The sequence below is a fragment of the Trematomus bernacchii genome, unplaced genomic scaffold (assembly GCF_902827165.1).
Source record: "Trematomus bernacchii unplaced genomic scaffold, fTreBer1.1, whole genome shotgun sequence".
NCBI lineage: Eukaryota > Metazoa > Chordata > Actinopteri > Perciformes > Nototheniidae > Trematomus > Trematomus bernacchii.
Window position 1 is genome coordinate 7584019 of NW_022987564.1, and position 26961 is coordinate 7610979.

Below are 26961 nucleotides of genomic sequence, written 5' to 3' on the forward strand. Positions count from 1 at the left end.
AACATACTTAAAAGGCTTTTTTTGTCTTTTCTTCTACCGGCTATAGTTCTATTAGCTCTTTAGTTGTTTAACTGTGTACTTTTCTGATGCTAGATGAGGCTGTTTATCACAGCGGGAAGTCTATGTGAATATAGCAGCTTATGTTCAGGTCTTTGTGTTTTAATCTGTCTTTTCCAAGATAAAAATATAAACTTAAAAAAATACAAACTTCATTTTTTTCCTTCACAGAAATAAATGAAAACCTGAGATAAAAGCGAACTGTATTTAAAAAAACAAACTTTGGAGAATCCTAGTGGGGTTTTGGACCCTCAGGTTGGGAACCAGTGATATGATGAAGCACACAGAAAATATTTATACATAGCACACATACAGGACACATTAACAGGCAATGAGGAGGCAGGAGAGGAGAGTGGAAAGGCCAGTCCGAGCACTGAGCTGTGTGAGTGGGCAGGTCCTTATTATGGCGAGCTTTCATAGGATGACTTTGACTCTTTACTTCAGCATTATTCTGATCTGATCTGACTCCTCGGGGGTCTCCATGACTGCCTGACGTCCTGCTAGCTGATGTCTGTCTGGTGAGTCATATAACTGGCTTGACGGGGCCCTTACCCAGAGAGGAGTAGGAGCCAGGGGTCAGACGCCCGGCTCCCCTGGCCTGTCCGACCTGCCGGTGCTTAGCGACTGCTGCTGCGTTTACATCCACGTCGCTACGGGAACGCTGCAGGGAGGCCGCCGACAGCCCACCCTTTGAAACCGTAGGGACTGGTGGGAGGTGATGAGGAGGAGGAGGAGGAGGAGCGTGTTGGAGAAGGGATGGGAGGTGATGAGGGGACATATACAAACACATGCAGGCACCACAATACCAAAATACTGAAACAATACAGAAGTACACGAACAGCCAGACACATACACGCACTTGTGTGTGCGCACATGTGTGTAGTGACATAAAAACAACGTAACAGGATGTGGCTGTACGGACACAGGCAGATGTAAATGAGGATGATGGGAGATGGCTCTGTATAGGAGCTGATGTTCGTCGCCGTGTATGTGTGTGTTTTCACAGGAGCGAGTGAGCATGAGGTCATGTGTTCGAGAGAGGTGTAGCCGCCGCTGGCTGTGTGTGTGTGTGTGTGTGTGTGTGTGTGTGTGTGTGTGTGTGTGTGTGTGTGTGTGTGTGTGTGTGTGTGTGTGTGTGTGTGTGTGTGTGTGTGTGTGTGTGTGTGTGTGTGTGTGTGTGTGTGTGTGTGGTGTGTGTGTGTGTGTGTGTGTGTGTGTTTGACTCACCTCGCCCAGGAGCTGCTGACCATTTAGAAGTCGGAGGCCGACTGCAAGGGAAAGAGAAAAGTAGGTCAGTCCACAACAACAAACAAACACAATTCTTCCTTAGTGGTGGGCATTTCTTTAAATAAAAGCTTCAATATCTTTCAATGAAGAAGTGGTATTTCACAGCTTTGACCCCAAAAGAGGTTCAGTCCCTTCAACACAAATCTGAACAGATTTACAGTAAAGTGTAATTTGAGGGACCCAAGTGGAAATAAGCTTTAGGGCTTTATTATGTTATCCTGACTTTTCCTGTTATGTAAGCACTCACTGCCCTGGGATTCTTTAAATCAATGGTTCAAAGAATCAATCAGAGAGTGCAGAAAGAGTGCAAAGGGTGATCCAATTAGTGTGCCCTATTTCAACCAAAAAACACTATTTTTGTTTTGACATAAAACACATCTTTTTGAAGTCAGTAGTTTGAACAATATTTTGATCATTTCTGGAAACTCAAACGGTCAGAGGAAAATGTTTACATTTGTTCCACACACAGTTAATTCTTCTGATCAATAATCAAGTTATCTTTTTTAAATGATTTTCCCACTAACATTACATCTTATAGTAATGGAGTTAAATACAAATTGAGAGTAGAAGATATCACCTTAAATATGCTCACAGCATTATAACATTGTGTAAGCAGCACTGAAAGGTTGCTTAGTCTCTGAGGCTCAGTCACTGGGTTCAAACTATATTCTTCCACACTGACAACAAGTACATAATATAAAGCACTGTAGCAGGAAGGCATGTCTTTCTACTTTGATTACATTTCAGCTTACTCTGGCATTAAGTTTCCCAGTGAAATAGAAAGCAGAGGCAAACAAATGAGAATCCAAAAAGGCCGGGTTAGACTGTAATGCTCTGAATTACCTTCTTAAAATGTCTTTGTTCCACCTCTGCAAAGCTTCAACAAAAGTGGATGAAGTTTCTAGAGGCTTTCTAAAGAACAGCAGGAAGTCCACTTTGATTCATCAGAATTATTTTCTTTTACTGATGCATGCAGCAGAAAAGCTGACATTACGAGGTGGGAGGAGAAAGTAAACTAAGGAAATTTGATCCATGTGCAGTGGGGGTGTGCAGGTCTACAGATTGGGTCTTTTGAAACATTCAAAAGACTCAAAAGAAGTATATCTAGAGGTCTATGTGTACTAAAGCGTCTAAACAGTGGAAGACAATGGCTGAGTGTTTATTACTTGAGGCTCTCCTGAGAGGAGGACGAGGAGCGGTCGCTCTGGGGAAGTGAGGCCACGCTGCCGGAGCTCTTCAGGCAGGACTGCAGAGTCTTCTGGTACGACGGCTCCAAGGAGTTGTAGAGAGCGTCACACTCCGATGGGAAATGGTTCCTCAGACCCCAATACGCCCTGAGAGAGGCAGCAGGGAAGATGGTAACAGATGGAGGTGGACACAGAAAAGGAGGAAGAATCAAAAAGGAGGACAGTGAGATATAGATAGAATAGAATAGAATTGGGAGGGATGAAACCCTCTTTAAGGGTCACACATGCAGAGCACACAGCACACAGTGACATTTGTTCTCTGCTTTTAACCCATCCTAGTACCAGGAGTCTAGTACTAGGAGCAGTGGGCAGCTATTGTACAGCGCCCGGGGAGCAATGGGAGTGAAGGGGGAAGGGGGGTGTCCGGTGCCTTGCTCAAGGGCACCACGGCAGGGCAGGAGGTGAACTAGGACCTCTCCAAGTAGCAGTCCACACTCCATATTTAGGTCTGGTCGGGGACTTGAACCGGCGACCCTACAGCTCCCAGTCCAAGCCCCAACTGACTGAGCCACTGCCGGACACGAGTAGATATTTCACACTACTCGTGTTTCATATGATTTCATTTTCCTGAATGCTTGCTTCTTACTTGCGAGCCTCCACTCTGGCCTCTGAGTCTGCATCTCGAAGTCCCTTCTTGATGCTCTCAACCAGCACTGCTGTGTGCCTGCAAGGAAAAGATGCAGGGTTTTAAATGTATGTCAACCTTGCAGGATCAAAACATGTTTTCTTCGTTGTCAATCACACTTATGAGAATCTTGCAAAGTAGAATTTAGCATGGTTTGCTCTGAGCCATGTCAGAATAAATCCTCACCTCTCCAAAGAGTGGGTTTGCCATTCCTGTAGCAGAAGGTCCAGGAAGTCATAACAGCGCCTGGAGATGACACAGTTTATGATTCTCATTATCACAAAACACATTATCTTTACAACATCATCATCAGCACCATCATTTTAGGATCTAATAGTTGTTTGAGACCTGCTGATAGCACAATTAGGCTTTTTATCACTGTTAACATCCATGGTAATCTCACCTTCTGACCGACACAGACTTGGATGCGCAGTGACTGGCTATCAGGGGGATGAGTCTGGGGACGTGAGTGTGCTGCAGAGAGAAAGCAGAGCATGAAAAAGATATGAAAGGGATAATAATCCAACAATCAGTCTATAAAAGTAACAACGAAGAACCTCAACGAGACTGTAAGAAGCTCAGTTGCAAGACTTACCCGTATGATGATGCGGATAGCTGCCACGCCGGAGGAGGCCATGACTTTGGCGCAGTTTGGGACGAGGTTGAACAGGACGGGAACGATACCTTCTGCTCCGTGGTCAAATTTATTCCCCAGCAATGTTGAAAGGTGGCTGCAAGAATCCACAACAAACACATGTTGGAAACACAGAGCAAAATCTAAAATGTGAAAAGTGTCATAAAAAGATGTGTTGGGATGGGAGTGCCATCTCATCGACGGTGACTGTGTCCAGAATCCCACAAATATTGACTTTATAATGCAATAGTCAGCTGGTGGTAGGGATGGGTACCGAGTCCCGGTATTAAACGGGCCTCGGGGCTGAATTATTAAGACCGTGGTACCGTTAAGCTCCGACGTTATCGGTCTTTTTATCGGTACTGGAGACATGTAAAAAATATATGTCATATGTATTATTGCTACACAAACATTATATTGCAGTTTTAGTGTCACCAACTCAGTTTCTAATATGCAAAAAGACTGCAAAATGCGTCTATGATTATTTTTAGTATTTTCGATCTTTCCAATCCAGACGAGAGATCTTTCTCGCCTGCCTGCTTGCGAGGGGGCGGGGCAGTTTACACACACGCAGCTGCTACATGCAGCAACACACACACACGGAGGAGATGGCGGAGAGAACGCGCTCCGAGGTGTGGTTAAACTTTACCCGTCTCGATGTGGACAATGCTCGTTACCAAAAGTGCAATAAGAGTTTAGCATGTAAGGGCGGAGCAATTTGTCAAAACATCTTGCAAAAGTGCACCACATTCAGACGGATAAAAGTAGTAGTACCGTTAAAACCTTAACGATACCCATCCCTTGCTGGTGGGGTTTGGACTGTGAAGAGTTTGGCAGTAAAAGCCAAACATTTAGTGGCCATAATTGACACTGATCTTAAAGGAGAGGTGTCATGGCCATTTCCACTGATCATAATTCCATTGTTGAGGTCTACTAAAATAGATTTATATTGTGCATTTTTCCAAACTCACATTGGTTTCTCATACAGCATCTCTGTAAACTACGTGTATTCACTGAATTTCACTCTCTGCCTTTAACGGCTCGTTGTAGCTCCAATAGCTCCAGCCCCCACCCTCCCTGTGAACACAGTGTGCTCTGATTGGTCGGGACGTTGTGAATCGCGCTGAGCTCCGTGGAGGTGTTGTTTCCTTGGTAGCGATACACAGCGAAACACAGCCAAACTCACAGCCGAAGTAAAAACAATAAGTGTGGCTTGATATCGAGTAAGAAAAAGGTTGATAAACGCTGTGAGAATGGGTCTGCAGAGAGAATTTCGCCGCGATCCCAACTGTCTGTTATCAGCCTGCAGCCAGGGAGGAGAAATCAGCTGAGCTGCCTGCACTGAGTGTGTGTGTGTGAGGAAGTCCGTGGATTGGTCAATTTGGACCAATCAGCGGGGGCTTAACGTAACGGCTCCGCGGACGTAACGTAACGGCTCCACGGATTGGTCCATTTCGTTCCGGGTACGGCTTGACATCATGCCGTCCCGGAAGAATCAAATGGACAATGACGTATCTCCAACGAGGCGTTTTGGGGAGGTATTTTCTGTGTTAGAGTTTTACTCGCTACAGGGTGTACTTTGAGGGTTTTGACTCTGCACACCGTTTACATGCATACAAACCTTCATAACACACAAGGGGACGGGTAATAACCGGAAAAGCATGACACCTCTCCTTTAATTAATGCATATTGAAATAAGTTTGCCTCCCTGATTTTATATATGTAGTTAATGACTATTGTAAAGGAGAAATAGGCTTATTTTCTGTTTTACCCCACAGTCAGTATAAAGAAAGTATTCTTTAAAGCTACTTCTATTCCTGATAGGCCTGTTACTTCGACAACATTGCCTCTTTAAGTGTGTTTGCGATGCATCCTAAAAAATTCTGCTTTAAAAAGATCAATGTAAATAAAGTGTAAATTAGTGTTCTCTTAAGTAGACCCTCTTATGAGGATGTCTCCTGTCTGTGCAATCAATTATGCAGTTCTTAATGTGTTTTTTCATCAAGTTTATTGCTTATATTTGTAAGACCTTGAACGGTACTCTCCTCTCTCTACTGGTTCGGACACTGCCTCTGAGCTGAGTGGTATCTATCTAATCATCACTCACGCCACAGTGATGCAGGCCTCTCGGACCACTTGTGAGCGCAGGTCTTTAGCCGACAGTTTGAAGGCTCCATCCAGTAGCCGGAGGTGCTGGAAGAAACAGTCGTAGGTGGTAGCGCCCGCCACCAACAGTGAGCGGATCTTCTTCATCTGTAAAAAAAAAACAGACATTAAAAACACTGATTATGACCAAAGAAAGCAGTGTCAAAAAAGGTAATAACTTAAATAAACTGAAAAAGGAAAGTGAAGTTGAAAATACTGACAGCAGCGGCTCTCTGGTCCCATTCGTGTTTGTCGTCGGAGCAGATCTCACGGATCTTGTTCAGGTTGTCTTCGAGATCCCTCGCCGAGTAAATCTGCAGAGAGACATTTGAAAGAGAGTTAAAAAAAGACATTTCGACCTTGATAGCCTGTCTCATTTAATGCATAAGATAAGGTGTGAGACTTTATGTAAGGCCTAGGCTCCACGGGAACGAAAACGGGTTGTATCCGCATATTTCTCTTGCGTATAGCCCTTTAAGCTCGACGACGCCGTAACGGAACGGTAGAAACGGACCCTGCAAACGACAACGGGTCCAAAGGTGGATAGATCTGGGAACGGAGCGCTCTGGGGGGTCCAACGGGGCCGTGTGGTAGCCTATACGGTCATCCGTTTCTGATAATGACGACGCAATAGCTCCGCCTCTCCCCGCCTCTGCTGCTCACCCCCGCAAAAGTACACTGCACACTGAATTCAGATTATTTATCTTTATCTCGATATGGACATAAACGCGAGTGAAGTCTAATCTGACAGGACGGAGACACGCAGCTCCTCCCGCTGTGATGCAGCGGGAGCAAAACACACACTTCAAGTCAGATCATCGCCCTTAGCTATTTTAATTACCTCTCAAACTACCTAAACTAGTTATAAATATGTTTATTTTTACTGTCGAGTCATCATTACTGGATCAGCTGCTGCATGAGACAGACACTGACGCTGTGAGAAGAGAGGAAAAAGAGACAGCCTCCGTGTATTTTATGATTATATATCATTATATCGTCGTTATTCATTTGTTTTAAAGCTCAATAAATAACAATGAAGACCTTTGACCGGCACTTTTATAATTTTGTCCGGAAGATTTAAACTTTAACACACGCTGACCGGCGAAAAACTCTGCCTGGTTCCCTCGGCCCCCACCGCGGAGAATAAACGTGCAGCCATGACAACCATTCTTCTTCGCTGCTTTTGTGGAGGAAGTTGCTACTTTTGTGGAGGAAGTTACAGCGCCACGTACAGGTTCGGCATATGTACTGCAGCTTTTCCAGCGGTTGGATGTAAACGGAGCTGTCTCGTGTAGCTTGACACAATCCGGTGTATATTGCGTGTGGGCGGAAGGTTTTTGGCGTTTGCGTTTGCGTTACTCCGATGCGTTTTGCCGTATGCGTTCCCGTGGAGCCCTGGGCCTAAGTCTGCCTCTGGGTGTAATGTACCTGGACAGTAGGGACATCTGTGAAGGCTCTGATGAAGTCCTCTTCATCCATTCCGCCGCAGGCACTTTCCTTGGATACTAGAAAATCAGAGAAGAGGCGAGGAAGAAAGAGGTGGGGGGGCCGGGAGCAACAACACACCACAGCACACACACACACACACACACACACACACACACACACACACACACACACACACACACACACACACACACACACACACACACACACACACACACACACACACACACACACACACACACACACACACACACACACACACACACACACACACCACACACACACACACCACACACACACACACACACACACACACACACACACACACACACACACACACACACACACACACCACACACACCCACACACACACACACACACACACACACACACACACACACACACACACACACACACACACACACACACACACACACACACACACGTCAATCATATTTCTCTGGGGGCTGGAAGCTCTGCGGACCACATGTCTAACATCTCCTAACTCAAGAGGCAGTGAATAGAGAAGGGGAGGAAAAGACGAGACAAAGAAAGCAAGAAAAAAAAGAAAGCAGACGACAAAGGCGGAGCTGAGAGGAGAGTAATTCACTGGGATGAGAATATAACATTCAGAGGAGAGAGACTTCTCGAGTCACTCTCTTCCTCCAGCTAGTTCAGAGTGCAGCAGCTGGGCTCCGTGCTCCATTTAGAATAGATTTTAGGATTTTACTGATCACTTTTCTGGGTCCGGCCCCAAGCTACTTAGCAGAAACATGTGCCAGTTCACAGCCTTAGATTCTCCATGTGGACCTTCTCTCCGCTCCAAAGTCGAGGCTTAAACCTAAAGACGACTAAAGGCTCGCAGAATCAGTGACCTCCTTTAAATCCCTTCTGACGGCCCGTCCACACGGCGGCGTGCGCTGATGCTTCAACGCTTCTGCCCATTCACTTTGAATGGGGTGAGTTGAGCAATGTTCAACTTTTGAAGCTTCGACGGAAGCGTCAGCCAATCAAATCATATGCCAGTACAAGCTCTAGCCAATCAAACTGCGTGTGTCCGGGGCGGGAGATTCATGTGATTGGTTGTTGGTCGAGTTTCAGACACGCCCACCGGCAAGCTTCAACGCACGCTGCTGTGTGGACGCTGCGTTAAACTGAAACTCTTATTTTTAAAGAGTTGCTTTTGATTTTTTTGTTAATTGGCGTTTTAAAAAAATATATAATATTTATTCTGTCCTATTTTTTTTGTCATTTGACGTTTTTTTCTTTTCTTAATTTTGTCTCACTTTGGTTTGAATTTTGTTATTTTTAACCTTTCCTTGGTTACGTTGCCCTTTGCTTTCACTTTGCTTTGTAAGTCACTTTGTAATATCTGTTTTTAAGATATTACTACATTAGAACTTTAAGTGGCAAAGTTCAGAGAGAAGGGAAGGGAAGTTGTCAACATGGTGGAGGAGGGTCAGCATAAACAGAGGGAAAGGCAGAAGATATATATATCCCTTCCTCCTTTTCCCCGGGGTTGGCTTTCATATCATGTTATATGAAATCTCGACATGTACATAGCCCTCAGAGAGCTGGGGACATTGATGTGGCCAGCTGTAGGCAATATGCTCTGTTATTCTCACTGAGTAACATGGCAGCAGTCTGGGCATAACATTCACCTACCAGCCCTTCATCATCATTTTCAATTATCTTTATTACCAGCTTTATGGAGTGGAAATATTCATGGCATGTTATCAGGCTGAGCTGTTATGGCTGCAATAAAAATCATAATTATGTTGAACGTTTGTGCTGAAAATGTACTTTGATAAGAACAACAACTATTTAATCAAGGCAAGTGTGTAGGCTGAATAAAATGTACTACTTAACATTTAAACCAACCAAGTATTTAGTTACTGCTGACTTAAAACAACCATCTTGACCTTTAAGCAAAGTCATGCCCCATTTGTCCTTCCTTTTAGATATGGTTTTAGACTTTTTATCAAGGTCTAGACTTATTCTTCTTTTTTAAATTGAAATATCTGTACTGTGAGTTTTGCTGTCAGGTATTGCCACAGTGTGTGGGCGTACGGTCATCTAAATGCAAATGCAGACAAAAAAGCTTCCCACTATCACAATCATGGAAGCTAATCTGAAATAACCGAGTAAAAGCCAGACGAATTAATACCCTAAAATAAAAAAGTCAGACAGCCGCTTCCATTTAGAAACAATAGATTGAATATCCCAAATCTGTGAAAGGGGTCAACTCAGGTATTTTCCTTTCTGATCACATTAAACTTAACAAGATCAAAGCTTTAGAGCAGTCCTGTGTGTAAAATACCCAGCATGCCCTTGACTTAACAGCAGCTCCTCGATCAATAAGACTGTAAAGATCTAAGTGACAAAAGACCACAGTCTTGTGTTTCCAACAGAGTCACGTAGAAGACAGAATGCCTGCTTGTAAAACACACACACCCACGAGCATATGTGTGCATGTATATGTGAGATTGCTGACACAGATACATCAGCATGCAGCAGGAAATTCACTGCATGGTCGTGGGAACATAGATTTCTTCCGATAGAGAGATAGAGGAGGACGGGGAAAATCAATACAGGCAAATACGAAGCAAACACAACACTCCAGCCATGAAGAGATGGAGGAAGACTGAAGAGAGAGAAGGCTTTCTCAACGGAAAAGGTATATACGATATAACAAATGTATATTTCTGCAGGCCTGAGTCGACCACACGTAAGAACATAAGGTTCAGATTTCTAAGGACATACAAAGGGGGTGTCTTTTTACCCCTAATAGTATCTACTTTTATGTGCGCTAGGGGTGTTGAAAATAATCGTTTCTACGATGCATTGCGATGCGGACGTGGACGATTCGGTATCGATGCAGTGACGGAAGATAATCGATTATAGCGTAGTAACGTTGCTTCCTGATTTTCCGGCCGCGGCTTTACTATAACGTTTTTTTTTCTGTCACTTTAATATCAAATCGGTCGGTGACGCAGAGATCAGGGAACAGACGTGACAGCGGCACAGCAACACCAAACACGGAGCAGTGTGCTTTATCCACCAACACAAGAACACCAGTCCAGAACCAACAGCAGAAGGACCCGCTCTGAATCACTCCGTGTCGCTGCGGCTGCTTATGTTTTTCAAAAATAATCGCGTTACAATCATGTCAGGTTTTTGGTGAATTTAATTAAGTCTTGGATTGCAGAGTATGAATGTCCTCTAGCTATTTTCAGACGATATATACGTGTGTAAAGTTTGTGAAGGCAGGAGGAAAAAAGCTTCCGCGATCACCGTCTCCTCCGTTCCTCCAAACCCTGCCCCCTCCCTGAAAATAATGAGTGACAGGCTGATAGTGACCCGATAGAAACTTTATTATTCACTTAATCACTGATTGAGATATAATGAAGCTAACTTAATCTCATACATTCATGGGATTTATGTAACAGTAAGACAGAGAATGTAAGTGTGCACCCACATGCAGTATTTTTGTTTGTATATGCTATTGTAAATACTCCTGTTGTCTGCTGTGTTCAGACTCAAGTCCTGTGTGTGATGCCACATTCAAGACATTCAGTGTCCTTTTTTTAACAGAAGACCGTTGCTAGAAGCTGCAGCTAGACTGCAGAAGCATTAGTTTTTTGTTTTTGAGGATGGAACAACTTCACACACAGATATAGGTAGGCTAGACCTATACAATTTATTTAGACATTTATGTTATTGATTTCTGAAGCACTTTCTAAATAATAAAAAGAGAGTTCATATGTATTTACTGCATGTATGCATTGATGAAAAATAAGCCATGTGCAGTAATATAGAAAATTGAGGATGCAACGCATTGGTATGAATCGTGATGCATCGGGATATCGAATTGAATCGAATCGTTGACAGGATAATCGTAATCGAATCGAATCGTGAGACCAGTGAAGATGCACAGCCCTAATGTGTGCAGCAGTAATCTCTGCCAGAGAACCTTCACCCACCTCCAGGCAAAACCTATACTGAAATATCTGAGGGGCTTTAAGATTAGCTAGGGATATTTTGTTAATCTTTCCAGTTAAATAATATTTACCTAAAGTGTTGCACTTGCATTTAGGCCAAAAGGGAGAGCTAAGGATTCTGGTAAAAAAATAATGATGCTTTATGGCCTTGAGATCTTTGTCAAGTATTTATGCATTCAAAAAGCTCTGATTTATCCAATTCTGATGGAGAGACATGTGACACACACTGGAAAACAAGTATTGGTGACACATAAGTAAAGCTCGCCAGGTCGGTATTTCGCCGCTAGCCTAGAAGAGGCACAAGTCTACTGTTATGACATACGCTGTCTCATTATAGGGATGTTTCTTGCAGACAATCTTAGCTGTGTGTGTTAAATACTGTGTGAGTAAGTTAAATACCGAGCTTGCCACCGGTTGCGCTGGGCCTGCGTGCGGCGGAGGAGGGCTCCGGCTTCTTGGGAACTTTTGGGACCTTGAAGGCCTGGGCTGAAGAACGATTCCCATCCACACTGTCATCATCTTCAAAACTACGATCTGGAAGGAGAGAGAAGAGAGAGGAGTGTTACCATCTGCACTGTGGGCAAGGAGAAGTCTCAGTAAACAATGGCATTGAGTAAAGTCCAGAGTGAACATGGGAAAGATTATTATGGATCTAATACGATATTGCAAATCATAATTCTCAAATACAGATCATCATTAGACCAAAAATAAGAACAATTATTATATTTTTTCACAATCTGCAAATACAGAAACACAACTGACGATTGTCCAGGACAGAAAGGTCAATTTCCACACGATATATCTCCTATGCAATACAAATGCGTGTCATTTGCTAAATACAAACATGCGCAAAAGTTTACAGTCTCTTGACAAACTGAATGCTAAAATAATAATAAGTAAAGATGATAAGGAAAGGATCTGCCCTTTTCTTATCGTCTTCTAGAGTTGTTTTCTAAAAAGAGAGCTTTGTCAGGACTCTCAAAATCAATACTCATTACACCAATGGTTTAAGAGAAAAAGCAAACACACACACATCTACAGTAAGAGCCCAAAACACAGCCAACGATCAAGATGTCTACCCAAGCAAACAGTGACTGGCAGAACTCTCTTTGGCCCGAATACTCAATCTGCATGCTAGCAGAACTCAAGCTAGCCAGGAAGCTAGCAATAAAACTTGAGAAACCCTTGCAACAACAGTGCAGTATTTTGAATGTGCATCTAGCAGCAAAACACACAAGGAAGACAATTATGTGAGCAACACACACACACACACACAGGAGTGGACTGTGGAGATGAAACTGTGGGCAGAGGAATGCAGTTGCGCTCCAGTCGCTCTGACAACCAGCCATTCATGAAATGCGCCATAGCCACCACCCCACACCTTGAATCATACGTCAAACTTACCTACACACACAGCCCATGTGCAAAATCAATTGACAGGCCTGCGTGTGTGTATATACAAGCGACATGTTCACAGTGAATGCACAGCCTATCATGTCATGCTCAGTAAATGTTTGAAAAAAGACGTATACATCTTTTGCAATGAAATAGCATTTAGCACACATACAGTCATCGACACACTCACAGTCACAGATCTTCTGGCAGATAAGTCTCCTCATGCTCCTGGGAGGGCGTGGTATCGCGGTCCCCCCTCTTCTCTAAACCGAACCCAAAGACGCATACACACACCTTACACACATTTCATAGCCGGGCTAAAGCTGCACACACACACTCCTCACACCGCTGTCCGTATACTCCTCAACATATACAAGTGCCGGCATTTTCTTTCACTCTCTCTCCTTCTATCTTCTATCCCTCCCTTCCTCTCCCAGCATCTCTCCTCCTTCCCTCAGCAGCCTCACAGCCAATCGGGCGAGAGGTGACATCATATTGTTGCAGCCAGTGTGGAGGCAGGACTGAGTGTGTGTGGGATGGGAGAGAAAGGGAGCGACCCAGACCCACACACACACACACTGACACCCCAGGAATATTAACAGGGCTTCTTGGTGTCCCTGCCAGACCTGTTAACCTAAGCTCATTACTATTGACAACACACACTCTCCAGCTTCTTACACTCTCGTTCTCTCTCTCACACAAAATATCAACAACCTTTTAACACAGATTTGATGATACTGCATCAACCTGAGAAACATATCTATCCATATAATCTCTACCCCTTCCTGTTCAAAAGAACAAAAGGGTGATGGAGCAATGATCAAAGGAGGTCGAAGGGGAGGGGAGGGTGGGGGAAGACCACTCCCCTCCATCTGAGGCCTTCTCCCCCCTCTCTCACACAGACACACCCACATATACTTAACACACAAAAACAGTGCAGAGATTGAGAATCTGTAGACAGTTAAATGATGGTGGTTGTTTTGCCCATGTTCACCTTTAATTTGAGGATGATTGAACGTTGAAGAAATGGTATCCCATTCAATATAAATGTTCCACTATCATATACATCTTTTCAGCCAATTCTTAAAATAGATATTTGGTATTGTGCCTTGCCAATCTTCAGTTCTGGCTTTTTTGGGGGATTTTTGCATTCATTTGCATCAATGTCAACTGAATGTATTTTTGACATTACTTCAGACGAATGACAGTGCTATAAATTAAAAAAAAGGGCCATCATGTCGACAAAACTGTATGGATGTAAACAACCCCAAATATTCTTATAGCTTAAAGTGAACTTCAACAAAATCATTGTTTAATTTCAAATCTAATAAATATATTAATACATATGTTGTATGACATTTTAAAGATGTTTGGCCCTCAAATGTTTTTTTCCCAATTGGCATTATAGCTGTAACAATTACTTTATTGACAGAAAAAAGCAAAATTGTAATTCATGGCAAAAATAATAGTAAAAGCTTTTTCACGAGATGTCCGGCTTTTTCCTATTTCACATCATATTCTGAATATCTGTGGGTTTTGGAGTGAGAAAACAAAACTTAAATTAATTAAGATGTTCTGACATTCTATATACCAAAAGATTCATAGATAATGAATGTTATGCTAACACTAATTAGCACGTAACGTTAGCATTGCAAACCTGGGTTCTAAGTAAGTGCTATGGATCAGAATCAGGGTCGAGAAGACTACAAGACCACCTTTTCATAAAAAAACACACATTTTTGAAAATACAATGATACGGTTATATTTAAGTAAAGGACATGAGTGTGCAGATCAGATATCTGTTGAATCAGTTTAATTGTTTTCAAACAAGAGCCACGACTCCATTAGCAATACTCGGTCATGCTTTGAGGGTCTAAGCATTGATTAGCATCACTGTTAGCAGGATTTGCATCTCTTGCTTCTGTCTAGTCAGATCCCAAGGGAGAAAAATGTCTCTGGGTGAAGGGCGGAGAGAGAGAGAGCAGACTGCACATATGCTGTTGCCATGGCAACTTGTGCAGATCAGTTTCTCAAATGAATAGAGTGGCAAACAGAAACAAAGATGTTCAGAAAGCTCACCATCACACATACACATATCCAATTTAGTTTGAATCAACAGTTGGATTTATTGTTTATCCGCTGACTTAATGTGACTTTATTAAATTAGGATGGACTCTGGATTTATGGGGAGGAAACCGGCCGCTGCCTCCAAGGATACACCACGCTGCCAAATAATATGTAACAACAATCAAATACATGTCTACGCACATACACACAAACAAACAGACACAGTGTGAAATATCAGCTCCACCATGTACCAGGCAGCGTTGCCATGGAAACTCCAATACCCTCTTCCCATTTCAGAAGAAGAGTCAAAATGAGGAGCAAAACGACTGGCTTAAATATGCAGATCTGATAGTTGCATGGGAATAATCAGAGGTGAATTTAAAGCAGGGATCAAGACTAACTTCTAAAAAATCTGTCCCACTTTCTCATTTGGTTGCACTAATACATGATTTAGTTACAGCATTGTTTTATTCAATGGCACTGGCTCAGTTGGTCTCTTCTCGTCTAAAATGTCATCATCATCTCTCATTTAATTTGTATTGAATAATCAGCTATAAATTGGTTCATTTTTGACACACAGTTAGAGATAAATTGATCGTTTTAACACCGCTGTGTACGCATGCATAGCACACTCTATGGAGCGCCCTAATGATATATATCATGCACTTGCATGATTGAATGTAACCAACAAACTTTTCACACACCTTTTGTTGGAAGCCCTGAATTTGTTCAAACATGATCTGCCTAAACATGCACAAACACAATAATAAGCTCTTTCCAGATCACAGTCTTGCAAAAGTCATTTAGGGATTAAATCAAAGATCTGTAAACACAAAGAAATATTCAATTGTGACCACAGGGTGGCAGCACTGACTCTGTTCTAAACAAACAAATAAGGCAACAGAAATCAACACAGAGAGAGGAACACTGAGACCAACTGAAACATAGACAGAAAAGAGAACCAAGGACAGAAAGAGAGTATTTTTGGCTCAACTATAAATACACAGAATACAATAGACAACTTGAATATCCACTGACTCAATGTTAACACTTAAATTCATGAGATTAAGTTTGTATTTAAGGGAGAATGTTTATGACAAACTATTATCCTGGACTACTACTAGTAGTGTTACTACTAGTGCTACTACTACTACTACTACTACTACTGATAATAATAATAATAATAATAGTTATAATAACTGTAATAATAATAATAATAATACACAGTGCATCTGTTAGTGTAAACATTATCATTATTGGATGCAAGCCTTGCTTCACTCCAGTAACAGAAAATAAGGAAAGTGAACACATATTTAAGCTGTAAATCTCAACATGCGACTAAGAGTATAACCAGATATCTCTTGAGGAATTAGACTCATACACAGAGAGCCTGTGTTTGTGCTGATCTGTAGTAATCTGCAGGGGAACGGGCAATGTCACATATTCTCACTCAGAGCCATGTGACAGTGTGCAGAGTCCCATGAAAATATGACACGCATAGAGAACACGAGTAAGACTGCAGGAACTGGGACAAAAGCTGTCACAGAGCTCATGACTGCCCCAGATCCAAAGTGAACTACAAGAGGTTTGTGTGTCAACGGAAAACTACAATTTGTACAATTCGCCATGTAAAATAATAATGCACTTTTACTATCTGTGTTCTAACAGTGATGATTAGTGGAGAAATGTTGTCTGCAGCAGAAGCTATAGAGTGGTGCAGTGACGCGTCCTAAAACCCGGAAGTAAGCTGCGCACGGGTTCCCTCAACAAAAAAGCAATGGGATTTCTCCATAGGATTTTGGAAAATAGCTCGAAATAAGGTCTGTGGAAAACGAACCTGTTAGATAAATGGACGTTTTGTTCAGCCGGATAATATTTGATCGACAGATAAATATAGAAGATAACACCACAGAGAATTTAATTGCTTAGTTATTATGGAACAAGACAGAAGAAATAAATGAAGCAAAAATGTGTCTGTTAAATGTTGTATTGATGTGAACAGATGTTTCAGTCTCAGCCGTCCAGTTGTTTCTGGAACGGGGGTCTCTACGAGCGACAGACCGCTCCATTTCCAGCCAGGATCAGGAATTAATAAGTTTAAATGAAAACACACACATTAACATAAACATGCTAACATACGCACACACACACACACACACAGGCATACACACACCCAAAGGCACATACACACAGGTATAATTTGAGTTCCAAATTCCACGGCGGGAAGATGGGATAAACCATAATATTCAGAGGAAAGCTTTGCCATGGCAACCAGCCTAGCCTGGAAACGGGGTCACGGTTTCCTTTGCCGAGCCGAAGATGCACTGGAGCGGAATGAGCATGTCTGCGAGAGAGGGTGAGGGTGAGGGTGTGTGTGTGTGTGTGTGTGTGTGTGTGTGTGTGTGTGTGTGTGTGTGTGTGTGTATATATATATATGTGTCAGTCCCTGTCAACACTGACTGAGCTATGCAAGCAATGAAAGCTGCAACTGATAGTCAGTCTGCAAAGCAGCACATATCTCCTGGCTTGTGTATGTAGGTTTGTGTTTTTGTGTTCAAACAAGCACAGTTTCAGACAGGACCAAATAACATTCAGTAAGGTGCCAGCAGCACTGACATGTTCTAATTTCTTACACAGAAACGCCAGACACAAGCTTCATTGCTCTACACACAATGTAGAGAATGTACAAATTAATTATCAGTTCGATGTTAACCAGGTTTAGTTTACTAAAAGTCTGTGTCGCAGCTCAATTATTTTCTCTTGATAGAAGTTTCAGTAACACGTACTGTATGCTTTTTCATGCTTGTTTAATGTTATTATAAGTATTCCTATTTGTTTTTATATGTGTGACCTGAAAATGTATTAAACCAATAAATGTATCTTGTTAATTCATTTGGAATGGGCTTAATCATCTGCGTTATATGAAAATGAATACCAACTATGTTACTATTATTAGATTGCAAATATTGAGGTTATATCATTTGATCTGTTTATAACTGGACTAGGAAGAGTTATTTTCAAAACAGACAGAAAGAAGCAAAACAAAAGTCTATCAGTTACGTAAATTATGTTCTATTGCATTTTCTTTTCTCACAATCAGGTAGATATGTTGGTCTAATGTGGGAGGAAAACCACTCTTTAATACTGGAGTCAAGACAAGCAGAGTGAGCTATAATAGACCTTATCTTAACGTGATGATTTGTTCATCATCAATCATCTGTCCACTGGATTATTTAAAAATAAACGTTGGCCAGTTTAAGAAACAGTAGAGTTGCCAACACACACTTGACCCAATACTGCTGCAACAGGAAAGAGTTGAAGTGGGAGAAAAAGGGCAGACATCAAGAGGCTACTTCACAGTGTTATTCTCTCTTCAGGTCACTTCAAAAATGTCACTGACTAGCAAGAAACGACCTGATGGAGAGGTATAGGACACCACAGTTTCCCTCACACACACATGCAGACGTAGCCTATTTGAGCCAGAGCATTTGGGGTTAAAGTGCTTGGAGATTAAGCTGATTTCAATCTATAACCATATGTGGACAAGCCTTTGTCTCCGTGCCAGCATCCATATCCAGATGAGATTATATATATATATATATATATATATATATATATATATATATATACACACACACACACACACACACACACACACACACACACACAGTAACTTCCTGTTTGTTTGTCTGTTTTGGCTCCCCTTCCTCTGTTATCTTCTTTGTTTTCTGCTCGATCTTCTTTCCTCTAATGCAGGGGTACTCAAACTTTTTTATTAAAGGTCCACTTGTGAATTGTATACAAGGTCACTGGTCCGGATCAATGCCAGTAAAGTCACACACACACATTCAATACATACATACGGTATGGTGGCTTGAACTAGTGTGAGAAATGGCACCGTTTGTCTGTAGTCAATGCCTTGAACCTCGGCAAAAAAGGCATTAGAAAGTCAAGGTGAACTTGCGGTCTGCAATGCGTGACACAAGAAAATATACATTAATTTACATCAGAATCAGAAAGTTTTTATTTTTTTATTTTGTATAATTTTTACAATGGGACACAGGGTTCGGTCCGGATTGATTTGCAGTTCGGTCCGGAGTTTGAGAAGCCCTGCTCTAATGTATTCAATCCCTCTCCCTCTCTCTCTCTCTCTCTCTCTCTGTCATGATGAATCAGGGAGAGGCAGTGATAGGCACAGCGCTGTGACTCGCCTACTGCGAGAGATCTCCGTCTGCATCCTCCCTCAATCCCCCCGCCTCCCATCCTCTCTCCTGTTCTCTCAGCAACAGCTGCCTAAAACCCTCCACAGCAAATACAAAGAGCTGGCCTAAATTAGATGTGGGGCAAGGGCGAGGACGAGCAAATGTCTGTGTGCAGATGTGTGTTTTAGTGTAAGGTGCATGTTTGCATCTTCTTAGTAGCTAATGTGTCCCCCTTTTCTTTTTTGATTTTCTCACCAAAAAAGGTTCACTGAGCATTTGGCTGATCTGTGTGACTTGTTGAGTGCCAAACATGAGTTCAGAAGTCAGGATCAAGTTGGGGAAACTAACACACTCAAACAGTATTTGCTTCTTCAAGAGAAGGTTTCAAATGAGCTGAGAGTCAATTTCATTTTTATAGAAAATCATTTGTCATGAAACTAATCTGCAGATTGATCCTTTACGAATAATAATTGGACTTAAATAGACAGGAATGAGAATGCAATGACAATTTAAATGTGTGTGACTCAACAAAAAGCAGCATGATGAAACGAAACAAGCAGAAGTACACTTGAGGTGTCAGCCAAGGGCAAACAGCAAGGCAGCCAAAGTTCCCCTGTAGAGCATCTGCTGACACTTTCATCTCACGCTTACTCAGGGAGTAGAAAATGTGGTCAACACATTACGTCAGATAGGGAGAGTTTTCAAAAGCAGCTACCTAAAGAGGCACCAACCATGGATTAGCAGTCCAATTAAGGTATGGTTGTAAAGGGGTTTGAGAACTGCTTTTTTAGGCTGTTACAGGCAAGCAGGGAGGGTGCTGAGTTTTCTGTGTCTAAGGTATGAAGGTGTGTTTCAAGAAGCCCTACTATGTGTTGCAATATTTACTACATTATCTGCCTGCCATCATTGTAACAAAAATGAAATATTTCCAAAATGTCTATCTGGTTAATCACAAGCAGTGCTTTCATGCCCAGTCAAGCACATGACAGAAAGCATCAACACAAGAGTTAAAAGAAGAAGTCACAAAATCATTTGATCATAACAAATTCATTATTATGGACCGAATGACAAAACTTGCTCTAAACCCTAGGGGGGTGGGAGATAAAAGTAGCTCTCCCTCCATCTCTCTGCTGACACCAGAGACAGCATCATGGCAACGACACCAACTAGCCGCCCTGAGCCACGTCTCGTTTCTTCTCTTTCAAAGTAAACAAACTGCAACAGCGGACCAGGCACCGACCGCTGCTGTCCCATTGAGACTGACAGACTGTGACAGGCCGTCTGAAGGTAGCAAGGCCAATGTCAGGATCCTCGACAACAACAACAACAGACATAACTGACCTCACAGTGGAGATGTTTCAATAACTTTTTTCCAATTAAATGGTACAGCCATATATCCTTACAATAAGCTATCATGCCTCTCTATCATTTCTCTTGAGGTTTCATCAACTGTAAGTTTGGATCCCATAGAAATTGACAAGTTTTTGTTGATGCTCAAAGCGTTAATGAGCTGACAAAATATATGATAATGTGATCAGCGTATAAACTCCCGTACTTGCCAATACCTGTCCCTGCATTTCAGACTTTATTGAAATCATTTCTGATACGTTTATCGGTATCGTAAAACAACTCTACCTCACAAACAATCCAACTATTTCTATTTTTAGTACCAATTGCCATCCTTCTGCTCATACCAGCTTTTGGAATTACTTTCATAGGCAAACATCGGGGCCAGGAGTCGCTGTAGCACTGACAACTGATTCTGCATATCAGACTGTTAGATCCCATAACACAATGTATGCGTTGGTGGAAACAGCACAATAACGCTAGCAGCTTTTCTTTCCAACTATCAAAGAGACTTCATTGTTATTCAGTGAATAATTGAAAAATCTAATTGTTTAAGAGCTATTGTACCAACTGTTATACTCTGAGGGTAAAAATACAAAGTGAAACATTGCTGTAGGGGGTGTCGTCAATACCACCATAACCTTCTGTATTTTAACAACAATGGTTGAGCCTGAGGATCCCAGAGACACACACACAGCATACACTCAGCTTCAGCCTTCAGCTCAGGTCTGACCGGCAACAAACACACACAAATGCACCCAAACACACACGGATTAAACCATTAATCCTGTTAGGTCCTCTTACAGGAGCTCATGGCAACAAACATTACCACAAAAGCACATGCAGATAGACAAGTACAAGCACACACACACACACTTGTGTAACACACAGCCAATACCTGACAGCAGCAGAATCTTCTTGACAACAGGGCTAAACTATGTGGCTCTCAGAGCGCAACACAACTGTGACAAAATAAAAGGGAGAAGGCACTCACCGTGACTCGGGCTGAGAGCCATGTTGCCTGAACTCAAGGCTTCATCAAAACGAGAGAATAACGTCTGTAACCTAGAGAGAGAGAGAGAGAGAAGAACTGTTAGAGCAAAAGATACCGACATAGCTCATCAAAAACTATAATTGCAGAATTGTAATAGGGCTGGGTAGTATGGCTAAAAGCTTCTATACCGATATAGGTCATCTCGATAACAATATATATATCGCATATAGTATGTTTTGTGGTAATTAAATAAACAAATAGTTGAATGACCATGTGCTTAAACTCTTGTACTCTTGTGAATTAAATCCTTGAAAAGTACTGGGTAGTTTCTCATTTACTGTGAACTTTAATGCAAAATGAACATAACAGATTCACGTAGAATGTAAGTAAAAATATATATTCCCAGCTATACATTGACTGTTTCACATGCATGCACATAAATACGGAGTACTAAGATTAGGACAATAATGAGATTAACCCGGATTCCGGCTTGAATCCGGGTTCAAGCACTGAACTGCAATATTGTGATGATCTAACAATCTAATTTCCTAACACATTTGTAGTTAATATATGAACTTATAATCTATATAGGGTGTAATTGTGTATAACTATATATCAATATAGGAATTAATTGCAATAGAATTACATTGAAAGCTGATAAATCATCATCATTGAATAATCCCTCAGCCTGAATTGGATAATCACAATGATACTGAGTAATAAAACCCTACACAATCATCTCAAGTCAGAGTCATGACAAGGAAGCACACACAGATGGATGCACGCACACACACACACATTTTTGATCTAGACACAGACAGGCATGTGCTGTGAATTTCAAGTGAAAGTATGATCAGCAGTAACATGTGGACTGCCCGCCCGCCCGCCCGTCTGTCTGTCTGTCAATCTGTCTGTCTGTCTATCTATCTGAGGGTGGGTGTGTCTACATCACACACATGAGGCTTCAGCAGCAACACGACACGAGTCCTTTCAACATCCTGCTCAGCACTAAACACATAAAAACAAACGCAATGCCGAGCCATGTCTGCTCAGTCATGTGCGACACAGGTAAGATTCTCTGCATCACAGTCCAGCAAATATCAAATAATAGCACAAATAATAACCTCAAACCTTTCCAGCACATTGCGCAGCTTTGATCACGTATAAATGAATGGTATGACAATAACACAGACACAACGCCAAGTAACATGCCCTCATGTCTCCTTGTTAAAGGTTAGCCATGGATGTCAGCACACAGGAATAAGCGTCATACACACCGTCCTCTTTCTGTCTGTTTGTCTTTTGCTGTCTCGGTGCAGGTCCACAACTAAAAGACAGCTTAACAGCTCAAGATAAGTGACAATTAACGTTGCGAGGTGCTCCTCTGATGTGTAGTCCTCTCACGTGGGTCCTTTTCTTTCATTAGTATGTCTATTCAGTTCAGAAATAGCCCAGCCTTAAGTCTTCAATACTCATTTGCCTCAGTATTTCCCAGAGGACTATTTAATAGGTTGCTGCGCAACGCAGCGTTAGCTCCCATGCTAGTGACACACTCTGGTCCTCGACTTCCCTCAGCTCTTTGTATCCAACATGGTGCAGTGGCTCCGAGAGGGGAGGGAGGGTGGAAGACGGGAGGAGGGAGCGACGGCGTGAGAGAGAGAGAAAAGGAGCCAAAAAAAGGAAAGAGCAAAGCATGCTATGGGCATAGGACAAAGCACCACCTACTGAGAAATGTCCACAGCGGTACAAAAGGTTAAATCTCAGACGGGGTCTCTGCGTGCATGTGTGTGTCAGAGAGACAAACAGGCCAGTTTATGTGACAGGCAGGGAAGAGATTCAGTTACCCTTTACATAACCTCCCTCCCATACCCAGACACGCACACATATACACACTCGTCAGAGGGGGAGGGGCTGCACAGCTAGCGGCAGATAGAAAGCGGTGCTTATCCTCCCCCCTCCATGTCTCTCCTTCTCCAACCCTTGCCTTCCCTCCCTCCTTCCTTTCTATTTATCTGTTTTACTTAAACCTCCCTCCACACATCTTTTGATTCCAGCATCCCATCTTCACACTGCTGCACCTTTTACACTGAAACAGGTCATCTGTCATTAAAAAGCTTCCAGTCGAATCAAGCAGACTTCAGAACACCTGTCAGGTAGATCATTTCACTCTCGAACAAGAAATATGCGTGAAGCAGGTCTATGGAATAATCATTGATCAATCAGCATCGGACCTACTAATAGGAGACAGCTTTCCAAGGTTATTCCCATGTAGTGTACCATTAACAATGGACTCAAATCTAGAATAGGACTTCCATACGAATCACTGCTAGTTACATTTTAGTACGTTTCGTCACCTGTAACAGAAACATGCACAAAGAAATCCAGGTAATGTCTGACCTACATTCAAAGCAGGACAGAAGCAGCTGGGTCAGATAATACTTGCTGACCCATTCAGGCTGACAGCCAGAGCAGGGTTAACCCGAGTCACTGTCAGTCTAAGAGGAGTAATCAGGTTCACTGTTGGACGAGTGATCTCATCCGAGGTGCAGAACACTGACCAGATGAACTGACCTGAATGATTAAATCAAACTCTCAACAATCCTGTTCTTAACAGTCTGGGACCTGAATTAGGGAAGAAGCTAATTTGGGGTAAAACCATTCCTTGATTTTGATTGTAAACTACATCTTAAACCTTTATTACCAGGCATTACAAATCAGGATCATCCAGGCAGAACAACCCACACATACTATAGACCAATAACAATAACAAAAAAAAGGTACAACTCTTAATGGGACATTAAAAGAGACATGAGTGGCCCCTTAAGCACTGCTAAAAGAGCTTGGTGCATTCAATGTAGAGCAACTCTGACTGCCAGTCACAATGTTATTCATATAGGTCCAACAGGAATAAATTGCCATTGCTTTTACTTATGAATTGATTAATCTTTGTATCTTGCCTATAGCCTATGCCAGAATATACCAGATAGTGAACCCTGCAAGCTGACAGCCAAAGGGTAAAAAAAGCATGGAGGGTGTTTTGGGGGTCAGTGTAGATTACTACATTACTGGAAGACATAAAAAACACTTCTTAAAAAAAAGCTTTCTGACAATGTGGATTGACCTTAAGGTTGTCCTGCAGTGCATTACAAAATGTTTCTTTTTTACAATTATTTGGGTTAGTGTAAACATATTTTCATTTAAATAAAACAAATACATTATGCATGTCATTTAGGGCTGTAGGCTTGGATACAAAGGGGGGCTCTTTTTCTAATTAAAGGGCATAACAAAGAGATACTTAAACCAAAAATGTCCCATCAATAATGCATGTGACACAAACTGCTATAAGCCACACACATCAAGGATTTCATGCGGGCTAACCTTGTGTTGGGAAACAGGGCATATCTCTTGTCATTTGCTACTTTTATCCATTCTGCCTTCTCCAATGCGCTTTCCAACTTTCAACCTCTTGTCACAACTTCCACTTTCTCTCCATTATCTAATAACAGCTCTGCAGAGTTGATATGTGATCTGGTTGGCAAGACCCTGGCTGCAGACCTTAATTAAACCCTGCAACCATGTACCTACAAACAGTGCTCTGATACTAATAGTGAATACAGTAACAAGAAATACATGTGGGCTAACCCTAATTAAAGCTAAAATCAATGCATATTTGTAATGTTTTAATGTTAACGGTACACTTCCACAGAAGAGGTATTGGTGTCAAACTGTAATCTGCACATCTGTGAGACCTCAACATAACAGACACACAGCAGGCTGTATGAATCCCATATGAACAGAAGGCGTGTTTATACTGGAGACAAACAGGCTTAATATGCACAACACATGACACATGGCCACAGCCAGCATTCACAGACGCAAGACTCATACTGAGCAGTCAGCACACAACCCTGGCTGCTGATCAGGTCTCACACAGGGGGAGAGAGAGAGAGAGGGGGGAGAGAGAAGGGGTCACTGTGTGCTTAGAATAACCCTCAAACCAGCACATGTAACCAGGACGACCAAAGAAGGACGAAACCTCTCAATGGACCTTAACACACACAGACTTTCTGCAATTTTTCACAAATTCTGTTACTCCACCCAACGCCTTTGTGCCCCATCTGCCCACTCCCACCCTCCTCCCCCGGTCAGTCAGCATTGTGCTCTGGATGAAAGTGTCTCTCTGTGTGTGTGAAGGGCAGAGTGGTGCATGGTGTGGCCTGGAACAGAGTGAGTGCCAGGGCCACGGGACCCACAGACCCTCCACACAACTCCCCCCCCCAAACAAACAAGTAGAAAAACGGGTGCTCACAATGCAGGAGCTTATCTATATAGCTGACATGTTCAAAATAACTCACCTTGCAGCGGGCAGTCCTCTCTTTCCCAGGTCTGCTCGGACCCTCTCTCCAACGTGACGATAAACATCCACCAGTGCTGCTATGGAGGCCTCGCGTACCTACAGACAGCAGACGTTATGCAATTTAAAAGACCTACAAAAAGATGTGCAACCGTGGGAAGCGTAACTGCTACAAGCATTTTATTTGTTCCCCTTTACATCTCCCTCTCCGGATGCATATAGAATTGTGTTATGTCCTGAGGGATTTTACTTCAGGTACAAGATATTATCTACTCCTTTTCCTGTCATGAAAATGTATTTGTTTTTTCATTCCTTTCTTATTGCTAGTTTATCCTTTTGTATTGCCTGCGGTTGTAATAACAATGCATTGAAAACTTGCACTAGTATACCATCTAAAATGTTGTGTTTCTTGCAAATATGGTCAAATTGCATACAGATTACCCTCGTGCTTTACTCTTTGGGGTTACACACACAAAAGAGAGATTACAAAAGAGATTAAAAAACAAAACCTTAAGGGCCTGCACTAATCCCCCTAATGGGAGACATCGGATTTGCTAGTTATTTTGTGAGCACTGTAGTGGTTTGGTGCTGGGATGCTGTAAAAGGGATACTCTGCAACTGAGGGTGGGCGAAGACTGCTGAAGATTTTGATTGGTCGGGACAGAATGTGGGTAGATAATCATTGGGTAGAGGAGAAGAGCAGATTTCAGTTTTGGGGTGCAACTCCACAGGAGATATAAAACCAACCCCTCACTCTCCCTCACACACATATTCAGCAAGTACTCTCTGTGTGAGTGTGTGAGTGTGAGTGTGTGTGTGTTAATGGTTGGGTGTTAGTGCTCTACAGAGCCCATCTCCTCTAATAACAGTAATAATCACACTCTGGAGGCTGAGAGCTAAACCACAAGCTTAGCTACGGACTGGTACAAGGAAGAAACATTTCTCTAACCATTCGATAAAGTAAAAGCAGATTATATATTATAATTATGGGTGTAATGGTATACGTATCGAAAATATTCGGTATGGGCCCTTCGGTTCGTTACACGTGTGTACCGAAGTGTAAGAAACATTTCTATAACCATTCGATAAAGTACAAGCAGATATGTAAGCAGATTATATATTATAATTAGGGGTGTAATGGTATACGTATCGAAAATATT

At 42.3% G+C, this 26961-nt stretch overlaps 1 protein-coding gene across 10 annotated transcripts in view; it reads right to left on the minus strand.

Moving 5' to 3' along the window:
• The window catches only part of clasp2 (cytoplasmic linker associated protein 2), a 68122-nt gene that overhangs the window by 26486 nt on the left and 14675 nt on the right, over positions 1-26961 (minus strand). For all 10 annotated transcript variants that reach the window (XM_034125074.1, XM_034125082.1, XM_034125078.1 and 7 more), the window contains 13 exons: positions 25803-25900; positions 21448-21518; positions 11842-11976; positions 7424-7500; positions 6217-6309; positions 5958-6103; positions 3812-3947; positions 3620-3690; positions 3403-3462; positions 3178-3255; positions 2511-2678; positions 1285-1325; positions 610-762 (listed from right to left, as the gene is read on the minus strand). In XM_034125074.1, coding sequence (XP_033980965.1) covers positions 610-762; positions 1285-1325; positions 2511-2678; positions 3178-3255; positions 3403-3462; positions 3620-3690; positions 3812-3947; positions 5958-6103; positions 6217-6309; positions 7424-7500; positions 11842-11976; positions 21448-21518; positions 25803-25900 — 1327 coding nt within the window. The remainder of the gene's footprint in view (positions 1-609; positions 763-1284; positions 1326-2510; positions 2679-3177; positions 3256-3402; positions 3463-3619; positions 3691-3811; positions 3948-5957; positions 6104-6216; positions 6310-7423; positions 7501-11841; positions 11977-21447; positions 21519-25802; positions 25901-26961) is intronic.